At 44.0% G+C, this 22,129-nt stretch overlaps 1 protein-coding gene across 5 annotated transcripts in view; it reads right to left on the reverse strand.

Annotated features, from left to right (window-relative positions):
- Positions 1-22,129, reverse strand: part of LOC110533674 (ubiquitin carboxyl-terminal hydrolase 25) — a 60,328-nt gene that overhangs the window by 19,928 nt on the left and 18,271 nt on the right. For 3 of the 5 annotated variants that reach the window (XM_021618117.2, XM_021618115.2, XM_021618111.2), the window contains exons 2-17: positions 20,729-20,806; positions 20,149-20,350; positions 16,401-16,524; positions 15,978-16,140; positions 15,286-15,372; positions 13,735-13,872; positions 10,292-10,368; positions 9,931-10,004; positions 8,435-8,589; positions 6,244-6,371; positions 5,871-5,966; positions 5,493-5,657; positions 5,082-5,317; positions 3,789-3,859; positions 3,377-3,605; positions 2,750-3,001 (exon numbers count right to left, since the gene is read on the reverse strand). In XM_021618117.2, the coding sequence (XP_021473792.1) occupies positions 2,750-3,001; positions 3,377-3,605; positions 3,789-3,859; positions 5,082-5,317; positions 5,493-5,657; positions 5,871-5,966; positions 6,244-6,371; positions 8,435-8,589; positions 9,931-10,004; positions 10,292-10,368; positions 13,735-13,872; positions 15,286-15,372; positions 15,978-16,140; positions 16,401-16,524; positions 20,149-20,350; positions 20,729-20,806 (2,275 nt within the window). The remainder of the gene's footprint in view (positions 1-2,749; positions 3,002-3,376; positions 3,606-3,788; positions 3,860-5,081; positions 5,318-5,492; positions 5,658-5,870; positions 5,967-6,243; positions 6,372-8,434; positions 8,590-9,930; positions 10,005-10,291; positions 10,369-13,734; positions 13,873-15,285; positions 15,373-15,977; positions 16,141-16,400; positions 16,525-20,148; positions 20,351-20,728; positions 20,807-22,129) is intronic. The other 2 variants (XM_021618112.2, XM_021618114.2) reach the window with 2 other exon arrangements.

Genomic DNA, 22,129 nt, shown 5'->3' on the forward strand with positions numbered 1-22,129 from the left:
TTCGTACCAAGGCTGGGCATATCATAAGCCCAGCCTTGTTGTACAAAATGGCACATAAATAGCCTACTAATAATGAGTTCATTTTCTTTATTTCTTTTAGTTGAGCTGACACCCTGTGTTGTAGAGAAACAGCAGTGCCTGGATCTTGCACAAGCAGCAAAAACACCAGACAAACCAAGCAAACGCCCCAGAACTGACATGAACCAAGCTCATATTGATGTTTTGGAGCTGGAGAGAGAGAGAAATCTACTGCAGATTGAGGTCCTGAATTTACCAAAAGAGCTACTGCAAATAGGAATGTGTGTAGTCTGTTGTCCCTAGTACACCCGGGAATCTAGCTCTCCAGTAAAATCCAGCTGGTGTTTCCTCTGTAGGATTGAACCTCATGTACTGATTCTTCATAGCACTGGACACTGACTACAATCCTGCCGAGGGTTGACTTGTGGAGTCCCCATCCAAAAAAAGATCACAATCTGGAAACATCTCGTTGCATAGAACTGTAGGGCCACCAGAAGCTGAAGTAGTGGGGGTACAGCCTTGTTCCTATCACTCCCATGCTTAACGGTTGGTCCACTCTTTCTTTCCAGTTGCATTACAGAGTCGTTGAAGAAGCGGTATCTCCTTGAAAACTCATCGTTATCATAAAACTCACAGGATTCAACCGGTCTCAAATTATTCTCTGAGGAATTCTGTTGTTCTGGTCTCTCCACAGTAGATATGCTGCCATTTTATAAGTTAAACCATCTCAAGAGGCAGTTCAGAATTATTATTTTTTAAAGGACGGAGGAGCACTGGGGCTAGTTGCATTAGAAGGGGTGGGAGATGAGGAAATGTTGGATCGTCAAGGAGGCATGGCTGAGTCAAATAGGAATCCTGACTTAATGAAGTGGTGATTAAAAAGCTCAGCCATGTGCTTCTTGTCAGTAACAACCACATCAACATTAGGGGACATGGGCAGCTGTGGTGAGGAGGGTTTATTCTCTAGGTCTTTAACCTTTTTCCAGAACTGCTTAGGGTTAGACCCACAGAGAGAGAACGGCTCCTTAAAGAAACTAACTTTGTTTGGCCTTCCGGATTGCCTGAGTGCACTCATTTCTAATTTATCTGAACGAGGCAGCCCTCCAGTATGCGTGTACCGAGCCTTTCGCCAAATGGAATTCTTGAGGTGGAATAACTCTGCCAGATCACGGTCGAACCAGGGGCTGAACCCGTTTCTAATTCTCATTTTCTTTATTGGGGACGTGTGTGTTAACAAAACAAAAAAAGAAGGTCCAAGCGTATTCGACAGAGGGGATCATGCTGATTCTATACCAACTTACAAAAGAAAGGACATGAAGGAGGGCTTGCTCATTAAAATGCAGTTAGTTTTCCGAAATTTGCAGTCTACAAAAAAACAAGACAGTTGGCGCAGATCTATCATTCGGGCCATGTGCTTGCATTCATGATGAGATACGATTGTTAGCTAGATAGTTAGAACGTTTGTGACTAAAACCATTGAGGCAAGTGTATTTTCCTGCATGAACATTTCAGTCCCCAGCGCATGCCAGTTGAAATATATAGCCAATACATTTTGTACTGCATAAAAAAGTAATTTAGATTATGGTTTCAGTAAGAAAACATTTTCATAATAAACAGCTAGCAAGTGCTTGCATAAGCATGCTTGCCATAAAGTGTTTCTTTACATGACCTTTGACTGTTGAAAAGCACTATATTGAATCTACTCAATACAAGTGCTGACATCTAGTGGTGTCTTTGCAAACTGCATGCTACTGCATTTCCCTGCAGAGTTTGTGAACTTGTGAAACGTACAGTTTCATATTTACTGTGAGCTAAAGTTTAATTAATTCAGCCCTTCTGGTTTATTGGTGTGCTTGTGGTGTTTCAGCATAAACACTTCTGCATATTTATCCACTGCCATAGATATACAAATCTTTAAAGCTGCAATATGTCACATTTTGGGCGACCAACCAAATTCACATAGAAATGTGAGTTATAGATCTGTCACTAATTGAAAGCAACTCTGCTTCCACAGCTGAAGTATTTTATTGTTTTTTTACATTCGGTTTTGTACACCAACTACAAACAGCTGAAAACGCAATATTTTTGGTTATGGAAAATATATTTCAAAGCGGTTTAGATGGTACAATGATTCTCTACACTATACTTGCTTGGTCACAAATTGAAATTAGGCGAACTATTAGAATTTTAGCAACCAGGAAATGGCGGAGTGATTTCTGTATTGTGCATCTTTAAGTTGTACCTAAGAAGGTAAACTGAACAAGGGTTTTGTATATACTTTCTTATTCATAGAGGATAAAGTTGCTTTTTGGTGGTTATAATGTAAACCACCAATAAAATGTTAATTCATGTTGTATAAAATAATTATCATTTTAATATTTAGTTAATAGCTCAATTTGGAGCACAACATCTCTAAACAAAAACATATCGGTAATCGGTGACTGTTGCCTCCCTAAAATTGGTATCGGACCCAAAAATCCTATATTAGTCAGTTCCTACGTAGAAACCGGATTCTATTGAGTTTTTAGTTAATTGTTTGCTGGTAGCGGGGGTCCTGCGTGCTCAGAGCATTACGGAATCAAATGAACAAAAGGAGTCGAAGGATTCGCTTTTTTGACAAAGAGTTGAAAAGATCTGAGTTAGTAAAAAGAGCCGACCTTCTCTTCACTAGTCAGCACCGCTCAGCTCAGAAGTGTATCAATGGAATATGTGACCATGCCTTGGCCCTCACCTGAGTTGTCTGGTGTACTGGGCTCTGTACTCATAGGCTGAGAGGATGTCGTTGTTGCTGTCGTTTCTGCTACTGCGGCGGTGGCCACAGCCAGGGCCAGCTTCTCTTGCTGAGCCTTGCGTGCCTGCAGTGTGTTCCACTCCTCCATCTCCTTGTCAAACAGGCCGTTGTCCTCCTTCACGTAGGCCTTCAGGTCTGGGGGGAGCTTATCCAGACCACTCAGCATCTGGCCCGTCTCCTTATTAAACTCCTCTGCACACACAACCAGACAAACAGATAGTCAATATGGGAATTTATAAACTGGGTGGTTAGAGCACTGAATGCTGATTGGCTGACAGGTATGACAAAATATTTATTTTTACTGCTCTAATTACATTGGTAACCAGTTTATAATAGTGGTTTGCGGTATATGAACATCCTGTCCAAGTTGCAGCATAAACAGAGCCTAACAATAACTAACTACCTTGCACATGGCATGTCCTCATCATATACTCTGAGGACAGTGGTCATATTTAATGATGATCACAAGAAAGAAGAAATCAAAGCTGAAGTACACCACAAGAAAAGCAAGGTCAAAATAAAGATATGGGATAATGCTGATTGAGGAGCAGAAGAAGCAGTATCTACCTTCTATGAGGAAGGGCTTCTTGTCGTTAATGTACATGAGGCAGTAGGCGCTGGCGTTGCGATAGCCTCCGAACGAGTCCCTGACCAGCTCCTCCCAGGAGGACTTGGTGACTGAGATGTCGTTGTACTTCATCCAGCACCACTGGTGGGGGTCGTAGATGTAGGCCCAGTAGTGTCCAGCATTGGCCTGGCCCTCATGCACCAACACCGCATGCAGCCGGTACGGAACCTGGGAGACAGCAGGAGACAATGAGTGACTCTCCGGGGTGAACACTGGTCATGGAAAAATGTGAGCGTTCTCAAATCAAGATAATAGTGCATCATTCATTTGGTATTTTTGTATTACAGCCAATGACAATGTATGGTATTTGTGTGAAGGTGTATTGTCAGGTTTAGGAAGGGCACATTTTACCTGCATCATGGACTTGTCAGAGTACATAAGCTCAGTGGTCCTGTGGATTCTGGATATACTGCCCTGAAGATCTGGAGAAGACAAATCAACCCATCTCTAGAATTCATACATTTTTGTGCATGAGATCATAAGAGACAGAGGTATAATACAGCATATTGGGTTTACAAGGCTGGATGAGGTCAGAGGTGACATACAGTACCAGTCAAAGGTTTGGACAAACCCCATTCAAAGGGTACTCTTTATTTCTTTACTATTTTCAACATTGTAGAATAATAGTCAAGACATCAAAATTATGAAATAACACATATGGAATCATGTAGTAACCAAAAAGAGTGTTAAATCAAAACATATTTTCTAATCTTCCTCAGTCTTGGCATTCTCTCAATCAGCTTCATGAGGTAGTCCCCTGAAATGGTGTGCCTTGTTAAATTTGTGGAAGTTCTTTCCTTCTTAAATGTGTTTGAACCAATCAGTTGTGTTGTGACAAGGTAGGGGTGGTATACAGAAGATAGCTCTATTTAGATCAAGTCCATAGTTAGAGAAAAGACAGTCCATCATTACTTTACGACATGAGGCAATTAACTTCACCTCAGATTGCAGCCGAAATAAAAGCTTCAGAGTTCAAGTAACAGACACATCTCAACATCAACTCTTCAGAGGAGACTGAGTGAATTAGGCCTTCATGGTTGAATTGCTGCAAAGAAACCATTACTAAAGGACATCAATAAGAATGTCAAGAAACATGAGCAATGGACATTAGACCGGTGGAAATCTGTCCTTTGATCTGATGAGTCCAAATTGGAGATTTTTGGTTCCAACCGCTGTGTCTTTGTGAGAGGCAGGGTAGGTGATCTCCGCATGTGTGGTTCCCACCGTAAAGCATGGAGGAGGTGGTGTGATGGTGCTTTGCTGGTGACACGGTCAGTGATTTATTTAGAATTCAAAGGCACACTTAACCAGCATGGCTACCACAGCATTCTGCAGTGATACACTATCCCATCTGGTTTGCGCTTAGTGGGACTATCATTTGTTTTACAACAGGACAATGACCCAAAACAGAGAATGCCAAGTGTGCAAAGCTGTCATCAAGGCAAAGGGTGGCTCCTTTGAAGAATTTCAAATATAAAATACATTTGGATTTTTAACACTTTTTGGGTTACGACATGATTCCATGTGCAATTTCATACTTTTGATGTCTTCACTATTATTCTACAATGTAGAAAATAATAAAAATAAAGAAAAACCCCTGAATGAGTAGGTTGTCTCCAAACGTTTGACTGGTACTGTACGTACCGCGGGTATCATTCTCCACCTCACTCCTCCAACGGTGCAGACAGCCCTCCAGCACCCGGAGCTCCTCCTCAGTGATGTGTCGTGGGGCCGGGTGCATGGGCAGGTCAGGGGGCAGTCGGGACTGGGTGAAGGGCCTGTGGATAGGCACTCTCTGCTGGGTGGAGGGGGCCGGGGTGAGAGCCAGGGCGAGGGCCAAACCCTCTGGAGGGGTAGAGGAGGGACCCTGTTCGGCTGTGCTGTAATGTCAGGCGAGTGTGAATAAGTCAAAACCACAACTCAATACTTCTGAACCACACTAATTCAACAGCTTAATCAGACAGATTATCTGACAAAAGCAAAGTCAGAAACATGCACACTTAAATCCTGACTCAGGGAGACAGAGTGTGGCATGCTTTGTGTTTCATGACTTGCCTTGAAGCGGGCAGCAGTTGCCCTGTTGTGCCACCAGGGGGTGCTGATGTATCAATGTCCCCCACAGGAGAGGTGCAGACTGGCTTACTGGAAGTAAACTCCATGGCGTACTGCAGGACATCTGCCAGAGGAAACCTCTTGGGGCCGGAGCCATAGCTCAGATACCTTGGGGACACAGAGAGAGAGAGAGAGAGAGTAGAACAGAGAGAGGATGACAAACCGTACTGAGAATGAGAACGCATCTTTCAGTTAAAGAGTAAAAGCAAAGCAAGATACTTGCAAGCATAACAGACATGGTATCTATGAACACCATCCCTTTGATAGTTGATCAACCTACAATAGTAAACAGAGGTGTGTGTGTGTAGCAGCCCAGCCCACCTCTCCAGACGCTGTTGGAGTAGAGTCAGGTGCTCTTTCAGTCTCCTGATCTCCTCCCGTTTAATCCTGGTGATCTCTCGGTTCCTGTCCATATACCTGACAAAACAACAGAAATCATATAAGTTCCCTGGAAAACTATGGGCCTGTATCCCAGATTAAAGGACCACAACCCATGCTCAATGTAAAATCTCAATATAATGTTTATTTTCTTTTTTCAAGCCCCTTAATTTGAAAGGGGCCTAGGAAACCCAAAATAATGTTATTTAGGCTATGTGATGTGAATAACAGTTAATCTAGCTGCTTACTCCTGTTGAATTGATACATTTTCCCTTAGGTACAGCTGGACTGGTAGGTGTGTTGGATGTTTCCTTACCTGTCCATGTACAGCATGGAGGGGAACTCCAGCTTGCTGTGGATCTTCTCAGGTCGACCCAAAGCTTGGTTGAACTCAAATCTTGACAGTTCAAAGGTCAAGACAGGAGGGAGTTCGGTAAACCAGTGCTGAAAGGAATTCCAAAATGTTTCTAATGGATCATATGAGTCATGCGGTATCCATAAACATTTTTAATTGGGCACTAAAGGAATCAGTAGTCTTGAACAGTGTGTTTTGAAAGCATTCCTACATGACTCATGCCTGTTCCACTAATATTGTTGTGCCTTTAGTAGTGCTGAGTGACAAACCGAAATGTTCTTTTTTGTATTTTAAACAACTAATTGACCAATGTCGGTTCAATTATTTGAGTTTCATTTTGTCCCGTTTCTTTCTGTGAGCTCAATGCACACATTGCGCAATTTCCCTAGAGATAAATCAGATTAAGATCAGGGTTGGGTTATAAAAAAAAAATAGCAGAAACGTTGAACATCCCACGGAGCACTATTACAAAATTGAAAGAATATGGCACCACAACAAACCTGCCAAGAGAGGGCCGTCCACCAAAACTCACGAACCAGACAAGGAAGGCATTAATCAGAGAGGCAACAAAGAGACCAAAGATAACCCTGAAGGAGCTGCAAAGTTCCACAGCGGAGATTGGAGTATCTGTCCATAGGACCACCTCAGGCAGAACACTCCACAGAGCTGGGCTTTACGGAAGAGTGTCCAGAAAAAGCCATTGCTTAAAGAAAACAAATTTGTGTTCACCAAAAGGCATGTGTGAGACTCCCCAAACATTTGGAAGAAGGTACTCTGGTCAGATGAGACTAAAATGTAGCTTTTTGGCCATCAAGGAAAAGGCAGTCTGGCGCAAACCCAACACCTTCCATCACCCCGAGAGCACCATCCCATGTTTTTCCATCGCAGGGACTGGGAAACTGGTCAGAATTGAAAGAATGATGGATGGGGCTAAATACAGGGAAATTCTTGAGGGAAACCTGTTTCAGCCTTCCAGAGATTTGAGACTGGGATGGAGGTTCACCTTCCAGCAGGACAATGACCCTAAGCATACTGCTAAAGCAACACTCGAGTGGTTTAAGGGAAACATTTAAATGTCGTGGAATGTCCCAGTCAAAGCCCAGACCTCAATCCAATTGAGAATCGGTGGTATGACTTAAAGATTTCTGTACACCAGCGGAACCCATCCAACTTGAAAGAGCTGGAGCAGTTTAACCTTGAAGAATGGGCAAAAATCCCAGTGGCAAGATGTGTCAAGCTTATAGAGACATACCCCAAGAGACTTGCAGCTGTAATTGCTACAAAAGGTGGCTCTACAAAGTATTGACTTTGGGAGGGTGAATAGTTATGTACACTCAAGTTCGTTTTTTTTGTCTTTATTTGTTTCACAATAAAAACATATTTTGCATCTTCAAAGTGGTAGTCATGTTGTGTAAATCAAATGATTACAACTCCCCCCAAAATCTATTTTAATTCCAGGTTGTAAGGTAATAAAATAGGAAAAATGCCAAAGGGGTGAATACTTTTGCAAGCCACTGTAGTAAGGAGCTGTACTTTCCAACAGGCCAACATTCAACATGTTTTCTGAGCTAAACTATGCTCATTAAGTATAATGACCAAAATCCATTGCGAGCCTACTTGTCCGTTCTGTGTTTCTTTTACGCCTGCTATGTTAGGCTACTGTGGGGTTGAGGTCAGAGCTCTGTGCACGCCAGTCAAGTTCTTCCACACCGATCTTGAAACAAACCATTTTTGTATGGACATCACTTTGTGCATATGGGCATCGTCATACCGACACAGGAAAGGTCTTTCCCCAAACTATTGGCACAAAGTTGGAAGCATAGAATCCTCTAGAATGTCCATGTCCACCAAACTTTACAGTTGGCACTATGCGTTGGGGCAGGTAGTCAGTCAGTCCCCCACATCTCCTGAATTATTCAAGCACCGTCTATTTTTAAGTTGTCCTAGATGGGCAGTTTTACTGGTAATATTTGGTTGTCGAACAGAAATGTAATGGTACTTCCAGTATAATTTTGTTGCCTGTACATTTTGTGTGTGTCTAACTATAGGTTTGGAACATGTTTTGGAGTTTCATTATCCCTATTACACATGTATTACAGTTAAAACTCCAAACTCCAGTGTTAGTTGTTTTTTAATGAGCAGCAGCACTGACCTCCTGTCCAGACTTGGCAGAGTTCTCTGCTGATGAGTGCAGGGACTCGATCTCCCCCTCAATCATGGCCGCCTCCAGACACTCATGCAGGTCCTTAAAGCCGTTCACCTGCAGGGGGTACTGCCCAAACATCTCAGTGTTCTCAAACTTCTTTCCTGTGGGGAAAGGGAGCAGCAGCACAGAAACGTAAACAACATTTATGCACCAACACAAGCATTCCTCACACACCCACACATAACCACAGTTGGGCCCAACAACAACTAATTCAAGAAGCACTGTGATTTGGTAGAGGCAGTTGTGCCCTATTATGCAGTATTATTCCTCAGAGGTGCGGACCTAGCCTGTGTGTACCATATGGCGAGGAAGTGGGTCAAGTGTGTGTGAGAGAAGACCCATTTCACACTAATTTACAGCCAGGTTGAGTTCAGCATCAGTCATCATAGCCATGCCTGAGTTCAAATAGGATTTGTTTGATTGAGCCTATTCGGTATGCCAGATGGGCAGGGTTTATACTTTCTGGGGCTTTACCATTGGTTTCATTGCACCAAGCAAGCTCAATAAAAGGCAGAAAACAAATACTTGAACCCAGGGGAAGATCACATCCACTAACTGACTGTAAATACAGCTCAGCTTGCTCCCCTGCAGAGCCTTAAGACTGCTGCATGCTTCAGTTCGGCTGGCGCCTAGCCAAACCTGGCTAGGCGAACCAAACGAGTGTGCTCGCATACCTTTGACCATACCTGCGGAAATAGTACTGTTCGGCCATCTTGAGACGCCATAGCCAGTATACACCTCCTCAAAATAGTCTGAATTAATCTAAGATAACTCAAGAAATACATTTTTACGTTTTGGTTGAGGAGATCTTAGTTTTACATCTAAGAGCATTTCTCAAGTAAAAAAATATGCAAAAAAATAAGTTGTCTCATAGGTGAATGATAAATACTACATTGAAGATTCCTTACTGCTGACCAATCACCAATGAAGGGGCTTAGACTTCAGCTTCCGAACTTCAGCTTGCCTCGAGAGAAAAATGTTGTGTGCAAGAACAGCCGAAATGAACAAAAACCTTTAGCCAACCCACTGCACTGACTACAGCAGTGGAGTACGGACTGACAACAACAACAAAAAAACAGAACCCAAAGAGGGGAAGTTAGCGGACATGCAAATGTGTCATTAAGGTCATTTAAGGATGAGAGGAGCAAAAGCTGCCTTGCTGGCCCAGCTTTGTGTCTAGTGGCCCTGGACCAGTATTGTCATGCATAATAAGCTAAATTCCAATCAGACGTCAAGGTCCTCAAGGATCAATGCTCTGCAGCCCTGTGCTTTTACATGCGCCACATCTCATTAAAACAAGGTCACCTTTAATTATCGGGGGCAAGGACTCTCCCTCTCCTTGCTGCTGCTTCGAAGCAGGAAACTGACAGCTGAGACTTAACTCTCACGTCACCTCTCCTCCTACCCAGGGATGTTCTAACATGCTTGCTTCCCTATCTTACCTTCGAGAACACCAACAGCCAGGAACCGGCCATAGAACAGCTCCACCATCGGGTTCTTTGGCTTCTCACCCTCTCTGGGAACAGAGAGAGATCAGAGCCAAAACACACACACTCATTAGGGTGAGTCACAGTGTGCGACACACACAATGGGTGGAAGAGGACGCTTTGTCCTCTAAGCCATGTGAATAATGCTCCAAGCTTCTTTTTTAAATGGACTTTCATAAAATGCTTACTAAATTCACTACGATGCATGTTCTGTATGAAAACGCAGAAGGCATGATGTGTCCAGTCTCCTAAGGGATGAATTACACAGTGTGTGTGTGTGTGTGTGTGTTGACGTTAGCAAGGTGTGTTGTCGTACCGGTCCTCCTCGGCCTTCATCTGGAAGGCATCCTCCAGCCAGTCTAGCAGCTTGTGTGTGAACTCACTCACATCCTGCTGTTCAGGCAACACACAGCGAAACAGACCAATTACAACAATACTTACAGGCAGCACACAGCGAAACAGACCAATTACAACAATACTTACAGGCAGCACACAGCGAAACAGACCAATTACAACAATACTTACAGGCAGCACACAGCGAAACAGACCAATTACAACAATACTTACAGGCAGCACACAGAGAAAGAGCCATTAGAACATTGCCTTCACTGTTGAACAGAAGGCCTAGATCTCAGATGTACAGAACAGCCTCCTTTTCATGTTTTAAACCTTGGTTAAGTGGGCTTACACTGAGGGACTTGGTAATTGTTGAGGTAGATTTGTATACACCAGAGTCAAGGACCAGAGGGTGCCTTACAGACGTCAGTTGTGCCCTCTAATTGGGGTCAAACCTTCTCTAACCTCAGACACACAAAGTGACCAGAGAAGAGTGGACTACGGACATGACTGATGAACAGAAATATAAGCTCAGCATTATCAGGTTTTCGGGGGGCGGACGCCGAATGTTCTACGGCTTATTAGCGTACACCTAATATGTTCCTCCTGTTGATGATGTTCATTATATATTAAGCTTGAACCAAAAGATTACATGTAACAAAAATGAAATAGGAAATGTGAAATAGAATAAAATAATAATGTATGTTGATGCTAATATGATGTACAATATTCCATTATGTTTCTATATGATAACAGAGTAATATATTTAATATGCCATATACAATTTTCTTAAGAGTTTTGCAAGCAACTGTAGATATCGGATGGGGATCAGCTCCTGTATGCTAATATGCTGTAATGTAATGTTAATATGACGAATAGTAGAGAATTTTAAAAAAAACATGAGCTGGCGCACACCCAGAATAATAGTTTGTGTGGAGGTGCTGACTACTATTCATTTAAATGAACTTAATCATTATGACACACCCCTCACTACTGTGTCTACATAACCTGGTTCAAGTATTCATGACATTACCCTGAGGAAGGTACAGTGATGCCGAAACGTTGGTAAATACCCATTACATTTCTTGGAGATTATACATGGAGTGTGCGACATTCTTTATTTTGATAGTTAATAGGTTATTCACCATTAGTCAGCACCTCCACACAAACTATTATTTTGGGTGTGCGCCAGCTCATGTTTTTTTTTAAATTATCTACTATTCGTCATATTAACATTACATTACAGCATATTAGCATACAGGAGCTGATCCCCATCCAATATCTACAGTGGCTTGCAAAACTATTCACCCTCCTTAGCATTTTTCCTATTTTGTTGCCTTTACAACCTGGAATAAAAATAGATTTTTGGGGGGTTGTATCATTTGATTTACACAATATGCCTACCACTTTTAAGAGGCAAAATCTTTTTTGGGGGTGAAACAAACAGAAAAAAACTTGGGCGTGCACAACTATTCACCCCCCAAAAGTCAATACTGTGTGGAGCCACCTTTTGCAGCAATTACAGCTGCAAGTCTCTTGGAGTATGTCTCTATAAGCTTGGCACATCTAGCCACTGGGATTTTTGCACGTTCTTCAAGGCAAAACTGCTCCAGCTCCTTCAAGTTGGATGGTTCCGCTGGTGTACAGAAATCTTTAAGTCATAGCACAGATTCTCAATTGGATTGAGGTCTGGGATTCTTCCATATGTTTGGGGAGTCTCCCACATGCCTTCTGGCGAACACCAAAAGTGTTTGCTTATTTCTTTCTTTAAGCAATGGCTTTTTTCTGGCCACTCTTCCGTAAAGCCCAGCTCTGTGGAGCGTACAGCTTAAAGTGGTGCTGTGGACAGATACTCCAATCTCCACTGTGGAGCTTTGCAGCTCCTTCAGGGTTATCTTTGGTCTCTTTGTTGCCTCTCTGATTAATGCCCTCCTTGCCTGGTCCATGAGTTTTGGTGGGTGGCCCTCTCTTGGCAGGTTTGTTGTGGTGGTGCCATATTCTTTCCATTTTTAATAATGGATTTAAAATGGTGCTCCGTGGGATGTTCAAAGTTTGATCTTTTTTATAACCAAACATTGATCTGTACTTCTCCAGAACTTTGTCCCTGACCTGTTTGGAGAGTTCCTTGGTCTTCATGGTGCCCCTTGCTTAGTGGTGTTGTAGACTCTGGGGCCTTTCAGAAGAGGTATATATATTTAGTTATTTATTTATTTAAGTCATAGCACACACACACACACGTGTGTGTGTGTGTGTGTGTGTGTGTGTGTGTGTGTGTGTGTGTGTGTGTGTGTGTGTGTGTATATATATATATATATATATATATATATATATACACACATACATACATACATACATACATACGTGTTCTGTGTTCATTACTTCTGAAGGTAATTGGTTGCACCAGCTCTTATTTAGGGGCTTCATAGCAAAGGGGTTGGGGCACCACTTTTCAGTTTTTTTAAACAGTTTTTTTTAAAGTCATTTTTTTCATTTCACTTCACCAATTTGGACTATTTTGTGCATGTCTATTACATGAAATTCTAATAAAAATCTATTTAAATTACAGGTTGTAATAAAACAACATAGGAAAAACACCAAGGGGGATGAATACCTTTGCAAGGCATTGTATATTTGTAGAGTTCAGCGCAGTAGCGCAAGAGGCGGGCCCAATGGCTGTTGCACGAGGAGGAGGAGCAGTGGACCAGCCACCTGGCTCAGGTCAGGACTGATCAACCCTTCAGAAGGTATCATGAGAAGCACCAAAACATCTGATGAAGGGACTATAATCCATCAGATGTAGGTAAAGAAAACACTGAAGGACCCCTAACTATGCTCTTATTCACAACAAAGATGCATTCATCTTCAGATATCTAGGTGGAACAACCACATATCACAGATGTAGTCCAATTTCTCCTCAATAAAGAAATGATGAGCAAAGTCAGTGCTAGTAGGAAGTCACTGCTAAGTTTTGGGGGATAAGAAACTCTTCATAGGTAGGGTGTCATATATTCGGTAGAAGGGCAGGAACTCTGCTGTCCTAGAATCAGGGGGAAGCTGGTTCCACCATTGGGGTGCCAGGACATGGGTGGGACAGCCAAGAGAGCAGAGGTGGCAGAACGGAGTGCTCTGGTTAGGATGTAGGGGGTTTGAGCAGAGCCTGAAGGTAGGGAGGGACAGTTCCCCTTGCTGCTCCGTAGACAAGCACCATGGTATCGTAGTGCAGGGGTTCCCAAACTTTAGAATTAATTTACAAGTTGTATGTCCACTGTACTGTTGCTTACAATTTTTGGGGGTCAAGGCCGGACTACTGTAAAACCCATTGTGACATCTGTTGATGTAAAAAGGGCTTTACAAATACATTTGATGGAAAGGTTGATTGGTTTATCATAGCAGATTTTACAGAGTGATAGCTAGGATGTTTACCTGCTGAGACTCGCTGGACTTGAAGGCGTCCTTGAGGATCTCCACGGCACACGACGGGTCCACGTACTTCCTCTTAGAACCCACCATGAGGGAGAACAAGTTCCTAAGCTCCTGCATGAAGGGTAGGTTTCTGTGCTCCTATGGAACGACAACCGGGAACCAGACACACAGAGGGACTTAGTTAACATGATAACCTGTCTTCTAGAGGAAGGGAATACGGGTTTCCAAATCATAGTCATATTTCAGGGTTTTATTGTCAACCATCTTTCAGACCATGGAGACTGAATTAAGAACACTATTATACCCAGTATAATCTTTTCAAATTCAGGACTTTATGATGGTGATGGTGTGCCCATCAAAATATGAAAGAGGAGTATTTCCCCAGTTTATGCAAGGGAATGTGCTTTTCTATTGGAGCCTAGTGATGCTGAGCTGACCCAGTAAATCTGTGAGCTGGAGCTGGCGTGAGATGTGACAAGCAGAGGGAGTCCTCCACTGCTCTACATACAGCAGGACACTGACTGGCTGCACCACAACTACTACCAATGAATGAACTAGTTCTAATTACATTATGGTACAGGTTGAGAGCACAGAGGACTCATTGCTCAAGCCCATACGTGTGACAAAAAAAAAGGGACACTTATGTGACACTGGCAAAGGAAAAGCCTTGCTTTGAAGACGAGCCTCGTTGACAAACAGAGCAATTAAAATAAACCCTTGGATAAGTGCTCTCACTTTGAGCGCAAGGGTCACGACTATTGACGACAGATTAGAGCCTAAGCCCTAGAAGAGTCCCTCCTCCGTTGGTTCTGGATATTAGACAGTGGGACTAGAGAATAAAACCCCAAAATGACTGCCGCTATATGGCAACAGCAGCAGGGGCGTAGCCCAGATTAGCGGATGTGCGCTAAATATTGACCCTTAGGAGGGCTCCATGGGAAGCGGTTGGGAGAAAGGTGCTGTGCAGACAGCAAGATTTCAGTTGCAGCAACGGACGAAGAAGAGACTGTAGCTGTTGCAGAAAGACAGGGAGGAGAGTCTAAGCTGAGCTGGTGTGAGTCACGGGTCATTGTCAATGTCGGGTGTGTCAGAGAGGGAACCACTAGGGCTACAGTGTGCTTCATCAAATCCTCTTCCTCCACCCTCCCTGTGGCTAGGTCTAGAGGTAGTGAATCAACTGGGCAGTCAGGGGGTAGTGTGAACCAATGGAACCTGAGGCAAGAGCAGATCACACTGCAACCAAACAGAGCTGTTGCTTGGTGAGGGCACTGATTTACAACCCAGAATGTCGAGTCTCTCATCAGAGGGCCAGGTCCTCAGAGGCTAACAGGAAGGACAGCTGTCCAGCTGAGGAGACATGGGTCTCAAAGGACACAAGTCAAGTACTCAGGGGAGAGAGCTAACCGGACCTTTCCCTGGCTGTCGCCTAGAAAAGGTTTAACCTGTGTTCCAGTGCCACTATCTCTGGAACGTAATGGTCAGGGGGATTTGGGCCTAAGCCTCCTAGCTGAGTGCTGATATGGATTGTTTGGATGGGTGGTGGTGGTTCACCTTCTGGTTGCGAGGCAGGTCCTGGACTCTGGCAGGAGGGGAGTAGTGTAGCACCAGCCTCTGGAACTCCAGCAGGTTGAACAGAGACTGGAAACAAGGAGACGAGAAAGAGAAACGAGTCCGTTTTACTGAGTGACATTCATTTAGCTTCAACCTGCATTAAACATGTTTTCAATATCAAAAGAGATCATGGACGCTCCAATATAGTGAGGTAGTCAACATCGGTTTTACTATGGCTGTTATCTCCCTGTTACTGCTAGCTGTATTGATATGATGGATTACAAAAGAATGTTAGCAGAGTGATGTGACTAAGTTCGAAGTTACAAACCAAACTTCCATTCCTTTTGATAAAAGGATTAGAAAATAAGAAAGATTAGTGGAGTTGTCACTTGATTTCATAATCTGCTTTTAGTAAATCTCTAATTCTGGGATCAGAAGGAGCTGAAACGTGGGACTGTGCTGTCTCCTTAAGGAGACCCAATACACACAGAGGCAGGGACCATGTGACAATGTATCCAGTGCTCATCCAGCTCACTTAACCCTCTACCAGGGAGTCTTTAGAGTAGAGTGGAGTCTCCAAGAGCGGTAGCACACTAATGTCATTATAAATACAGGGCCTATATATCTAATGAATTACATTGACATAGGATGCTTTGCGTTGTATGGGGGGTGTGTTTGTGTTGAGTCTCCACCTGGATGACGGCGCTGAACCAGCAGGTGTTGCCCACGTTCTTTAGACCCACAGGGCAGTTCTCCATTCTCTTCCTGTCGTGGGGATTGGGCGAGTCACTCCACACTTCCGTGTGTGTCCGCTTTAGGCTTGCCTTGTTCTCTGCTATGCTGGCCTCCAGAACTCTGCAAAGAGCACAACACGTTTAAAAATACACACACTTTAATCAAAGGACATGTATTATGTGCAAAACCCCCAAAAAACACAATGTTGACATTTAGCAACTCAACAAAACAAAGATCAGCAAGTATGCACAGTGCCTTGTTCAATCTGATTTGAAAGTGCATTATGTTGACATTTCACCACTCAAACCTTGCAGCTCCCAGTATGCCCCTCCTCACCCCTCAACCCAGCCAATAACATGGTGGTGTTGAGCCCAGTCTACCTGCTGATGGCCTGCTCCTCATCAGTGATGCCCGTCTCCCTGAAGGCCCGGCTGGACTCCTCCAAGCTGAGAGCGATGGCCCTCTGGAGGTCATCCTTGTCATCGCCTGTCAGGTCAATCACGTCTGAAACAACACACGCGTAGTCCTTTAATTCATGCATACATACCCGTTCAAAAGTTTGGAGTCAATTAGAAATGTTGTTTTTGAAAGAAAAGCACATTTTAGGTCCATTAAAATAACATCAAATTGATCATAAATACAGTGTAGACATTGTTAATATTGTAAATTACTATTATAGCTGGAAACGGCAGATTTTTTATGGACTATCTACACAGGCGTACAGAGGCCCATTATCAGCAACCATCACTTATGTGTTCCAATGGCACGTTGTGTTAGCTAATCCAAGTTTATCATTTTAAAAGGCTAATTGATCATTAGAAAACCCTTTTGCAATTATGTTAGCACAGCTGAAAACTGTTGTTCTAATTAAAGAAGCAATAAAACAGGCCTTCTTTAGACTAGTTGAGTATCTGGAGCATCAGCATTTGTAGGTTCGATTACAGGCTAAAAATGGCCAGATACAAAGAACTTTCTTCTGAAAATCGTCAGTCTATTCTTGTTCTGAGAAATGAAGGCTATTCCATGTGAGAAATTTCCAAGCGACTGAAAATCTTGTACAACGCTGTGTACTAGAGGTTGACCGATTAATCAGAATGGCCGATTAAGTAGGGCCGATTTCAAGTTTTTATAACAATCGGAAATCTATATTTTTGGGCGCCGATTTTTTAAATATTTTTTTTTTACACCTTTATTTAATCTTTATTTAACTAGGCAAGTCAGTTAAGAACACATTCTTATTTTCAATGACGGCCTAGGAACGGTGGGTTAACTGCCTCGATCAGGGGCAGAAAGACAGATTTTCACCTTGTCAGCTCTGGGGATCCAATCTTGCAACCTTACAGTTAACTAGTCCAACGTAATAACGACCTGCCTCTCTCTCATTGCACTCCACAAGGAGACTGCCTGTTACGCAAATGCAGTAAGCCAAGGTACGTTGCTAGCTAGCATTAAACTTATCTTATAAAAAACAATCAATCATAATCACTAGTTAACTACACATGGTTGATGATATTACTAGATATTATCAAGCGTGTCCTGTGTTGCATATAATCTGACTGAGCATACAAGCATACAAGTATCTGACAGGCAGAAGCAGGCACGTAAACATTAATTCAAACAGCACTTTTGTGCGTTTTGCCAGCAGCTCTTCGTTGTGCGTCAAGCATTGTGCTGTTTATGACTTCAAACCTATCAACTCCCGAGATGAGGTTGGTGTAACCGACGTGAAATGGCTGGCTAGTTAGCGCGCGCTAATAGCGTTTCAAACTTCACTCACTCTGAGCCTTGGGGTGGTTGTTTCCCTTGCTCTGCATGGGTAATGCTGCTTTGATGTGGTGGCTGTTGTCATTGTGTTGTTGGTTCGAGCCCAGGGAGGAGCGAGGAGAGGGACGGAAGCTATACTGTTACACTGCCAATACTAAAGTGCCTATAAGAACATCCAATAGTCAAAGGTTAATGAAATACAAATGGTATAGAGGGAAATAGTCCTATAATAAGCACAACCTAAAACGTCTTACCTGGGAATATTAAAGACTCATGTTAAAAGGAACCACCAGCTTTCATATGTTCTCATGTTCTGAGCAAGGAACTGAAACGTTAGCTTTCTTACATAGCACATATTGTACTTTTACGTTCTTCTCCAACACTTTGTTTTTGCATTATTTAAACCAAATTGAACATGTTTCATTATCTACTTGAGGCTAAATTGATTTTATTGATGTATTTTATTAAAGTTAAAATAAGTGTTAATTCAGTATTGTTGTAATTGTCATTATTACAAATACATTTTATTTTTTTACATTTGAAATCTGCCAATTAATCGGTATCAGCTTTTTTGGTCCTCCAATAATCGGTATCAGCGTTGAAAAATCATAATCGGTCGACCTCTACTGTGTACTACTCCCTTCACAGAACAGCACAAACTGACTCTAACCAGAATAGAAAGGGTGGGAGGCCCCAGTGCACAACTGAGCAAGAGGACAAGTACATTAGATTGTCTAGTTTGAGAAAGACACCTCACTGGCAGCTTCATTAAATAGTACCCGCAAAACACCAGTCTCAATGTCAAGAGTTGCAAAGAAAAAGCCATATCTCAGACTGGCCAATAAAAAGAAAAGATTAGATGGGCAAAATAATGCAGACAATGGACAGAGGAACTCTGCCAAGGCCAGCATTCCGGAGTCACCTCTTCACTGTTGACGTTGAGACTGGTGTTTTGCGGATACTATTTAATTAAGCTGTCAGTTGAGGAGTTGTGAGCCGTCTGTTTCTCAAACTAGACACTAATGTACTTGTCCTCTTGCTCAGTTGTGCACCCGGGCCTCCCAGTCATTATATTCTGGTTAGAGCCAGTTTGTGCTGTTCTGTGAAGGGAGTAGTACACCTCATTGTACGAGATCTTCAGTTTCTTGGCAATTTCTCGCTTGGAATAGCCTTAATTTCTCAGAACAAGAATAGACTGGCGAGTTTTGTCTTTGTTTCTGGCCATTTTGAGCCTGTAATCGAACCCACAAATGCTGATGCTCCAGATACTCAACTAGTCAGAAGAGAGGGCCAGTTTTCAGCAGTGCTAACATAATTGCAAAAAGGGTTTGCTTATGATCAATTAGGCTTTTAAAATTACTTGGATTAGCAAACAACGTGCCATTGGAACACAGGAGTGATGGTTGCTGATAATGGGCCTCTGTACGCCTATGTAGATATTCCATTAAAAATAATCTGCCATTTCCAGCTACAAGTCATTTACAACATTAACAATGTCTACACTGTATTTCAGATTAATGTGATGTTATTTTAATGGACAAAAAAATGTGGACATTTATAAGTGACCCCAAACTTTTGAACGCTAATGTACCTACATACATACATACATACATACATACATACAAGTCCCAATTCTATGCTGAAATTGAGTTAAGTGCACACATTACAAGTTAAGATTCAGGCCTTACTGACTTAATAATCCCTCTCACATAAGTGTCAGGGGAAAGGGCAAACCGACAATATCCTTTTCATCACCACGTAAAAAGACAAAGGGAAGAGGAGAGCCTAAGTGTACAGTAGCCTTTAATGTTAGAAAAGCCTATAAAAAGATGAAGGTTAGTCATCAGAGTAGTAAATGGAGCACCATGGTTTTCCCCTCCCCCAGACTACTCTATACCCCTTAGACTGGGTTAACTAGGTTGTTTTCCTTATTTGACATGTATCCGAGGAAGCGTGTAAGTTCATTAAATCAGGCCACTCCCGCATTAAAGTCAAAGGGGCGTGTCAGGATATATGACCTTCTCTGGTGGTCCTGAACAGAGAAGGATATGCCTCTGCAGGAATTCTCGTGCCCATCTCAGAAAATTCCCCTGAAATGACACCATGTAATTTCAACAAAATAAGCCCTTGTCTTGCATGAGAGCCAGGAGGCATCCTGCTAACAGACATCCCACTCAGACCTTAATGCTACGTTAACTGCTCACTTAGAGCTTCAATACCAAAATGAATGGGAACAACTGGAAAAATATGATAGAAATGGAATCAGTGGAGACAGTAGAGTTAAACATTCAGTACATTCAGGCTTGAGGCCTACAGATTTTTTCTTATGCATATACATGAGATGAGGTAGGTAGCGGTACTCACTAGTATCTCCCTGGCTAGGGCCTGCCCCGGGCAGCGCTGGGTGAGGTAGGTACTCACTGGTGTCTGCCTGGCTGCCAACGCTGATGTATCTGTCGTTGCCCACCTGGGTGGTCTGGTAGTAGGTGGCCTCATCCTGCTGGGGCACCTTGGCCTTCTTCTCCGTCAGAAAGGCCACCGCCTCCGCCAGGTCTCCATGACTGACCTGCAGGGACAGCAGGGTTATAGCTAGACAGTCAGAGACGGGTTGACATGTAGACTCTTCTGGGTGGTCAATAAAGCTTATGGGCTGATGAATTGGTTGAATATAAATAAATGTGCAGAACTCCCACTGGAGAATTTAGAACATAAACACTAAACAGTAACATTTTAAACCATGTCACACCATTTAGAAATGCATCCCTGAAAATCAGTATCAGCTAGGAGAAAGATTTACTATTTTAAACAACCTTGTGTCCGACTAAATATCAACACGATCAGACATTGCAAATAAAGAGATTTAAAAAGAGGGGAATTAGGCCGGGGAGATGCGTGAGTCACTAACATCACCGCATCCACACCGCAGGGCCTCTGTGTTTGTTACCTGCAGGGCCTGCTGAAGTAGCTGTATGTCTGTGGTGCCTGTGACCTCCCTCAGCTGGTTCAGTAGAGTCTGCTGATGCTGTCAGGAGACACACAGGTCATCAGTGAGACAGGCAGAGAGAGCGAGAGAGAGAGGCGCGAGAGGCAGAGAGTGAGAGAGGCAGAGAGCGAGAGAGGCAGAGAGCGAGAGAGGCAGAGAGCGAGAGAGGCAGAGAGCGAGAGCGGCAGAGAGGCAGAGAGCGAGAGAGGCAGAGAGCGAGAGAGAGAGGCAGAGAGCGAGAGAGAGAGGCAGAGAGCGAGAGAGAGGCAGAGAGAGAGAGAGAGGCAGAGAGAGAGAGAGAGGCAGAGAGCGAGAGAGAGGCAGAGAGCGAGAGAGAGGCAGAGAGCGAGAGAGAGAGGCAGAGAGCGAGAGAGCGAGAGAGGCAGAGAGCGAGAGAGCGAGAGAGGCAGAGAGCGAGAGAGCGAGAGCGGCAGAGAGCGAGAGAGGCAGAGAGCGAGAGAGGCAGAGAGCGAGAGAGGCAGAGAGCGAGAGAGGCAGAGAGCGAGAGAGGCAGAGAGCGAGAGAGGCAGAGAGCGAGAGAGGCAGAGAGCGAGAGAGGCAGAGAGCGAGAGAGGCAGAGAGCGAGAGAGGCAGAGAGCGAGAGAGGCAGAGAGCGAGAGAGGCAGAGAGCGAGAGAGGCAGAGAGCGAGAGAGGCAGAGAGGCAGAGAGGCAGAGAGCGAGAGAGAGAGGCAGAGAGCGAGAGAGAGAGGCAGAGAGCGAGAGAGAGAGGCAGAGAGCGAGAGAGAGAGGCAGAGAGCGAGAGAGAGAGGCAGAGAGCGAGAGAGAGAGGCAGAGAGCGAGAGAGGCAGAGAGCGAGAGAGGCAGAGAGCGAGAGAGGCAGAGAGCGAGAGAGGCAGAGAGCGAGAGAGGCAGAGAGGCAGAGAGGCAGAGAGGCAGAGAGCGAGAGAGAGAGGCAGAGAGCGAGAGAGAGAGGCAGAGAGCGAGAGAGAGAGGCAGAGAGCGAGAGAGAGAGGCAGAGAGCGAGAGAGAGAGGCAGAGAGCGAGAGAGAGGCAGAGAGAGAGAGAGAGGCAGAGAGAGAGAGAGAGAGAGGCAGAGAGAGAGAGGCAGAGAGAGAGAGAGAGAGGCAGAGAGAGAGGCAGAGAGAGAGAGGCAGAGGCAGAGAGCGAGAGAGGCAGAGAGCGAGAGAGGCAGAGAGCGAGAGAGGCAGAGAGCGAGAGAGGCAGAGAGCGAGAGAGGCAGAGAGCGAGAGAGGCAGAGAGCGAGAGAGGCAGAGAGCGAGAGAGGCAGAGAGCGAGAGAGGCAGAGAGCGAGAGAGGCAGAGAGCGAGAGAGGCAGAGAGGCAGAGAGCGAGAGCGGCAGAGAGCGAGAGAGGCAGAGAGCGAGAGCGGCAGAGAGGCAG

The sequence above is a fragment of the Oncorhynchus mykiss genome, chromosome 10, assembly GCF_013265735.2.
Source record: "Oncorhynchus mykiss isolate Arlee chromosome 10, USDA_OmykA_1.1, whole genome shotgun sequence".
NCBI lineage: Eukaryota > Metazoa > Chordata > Actinopteri > Salmoniformes > Salmonidae > Oncorhynchus > Oncorhynchus mykiss.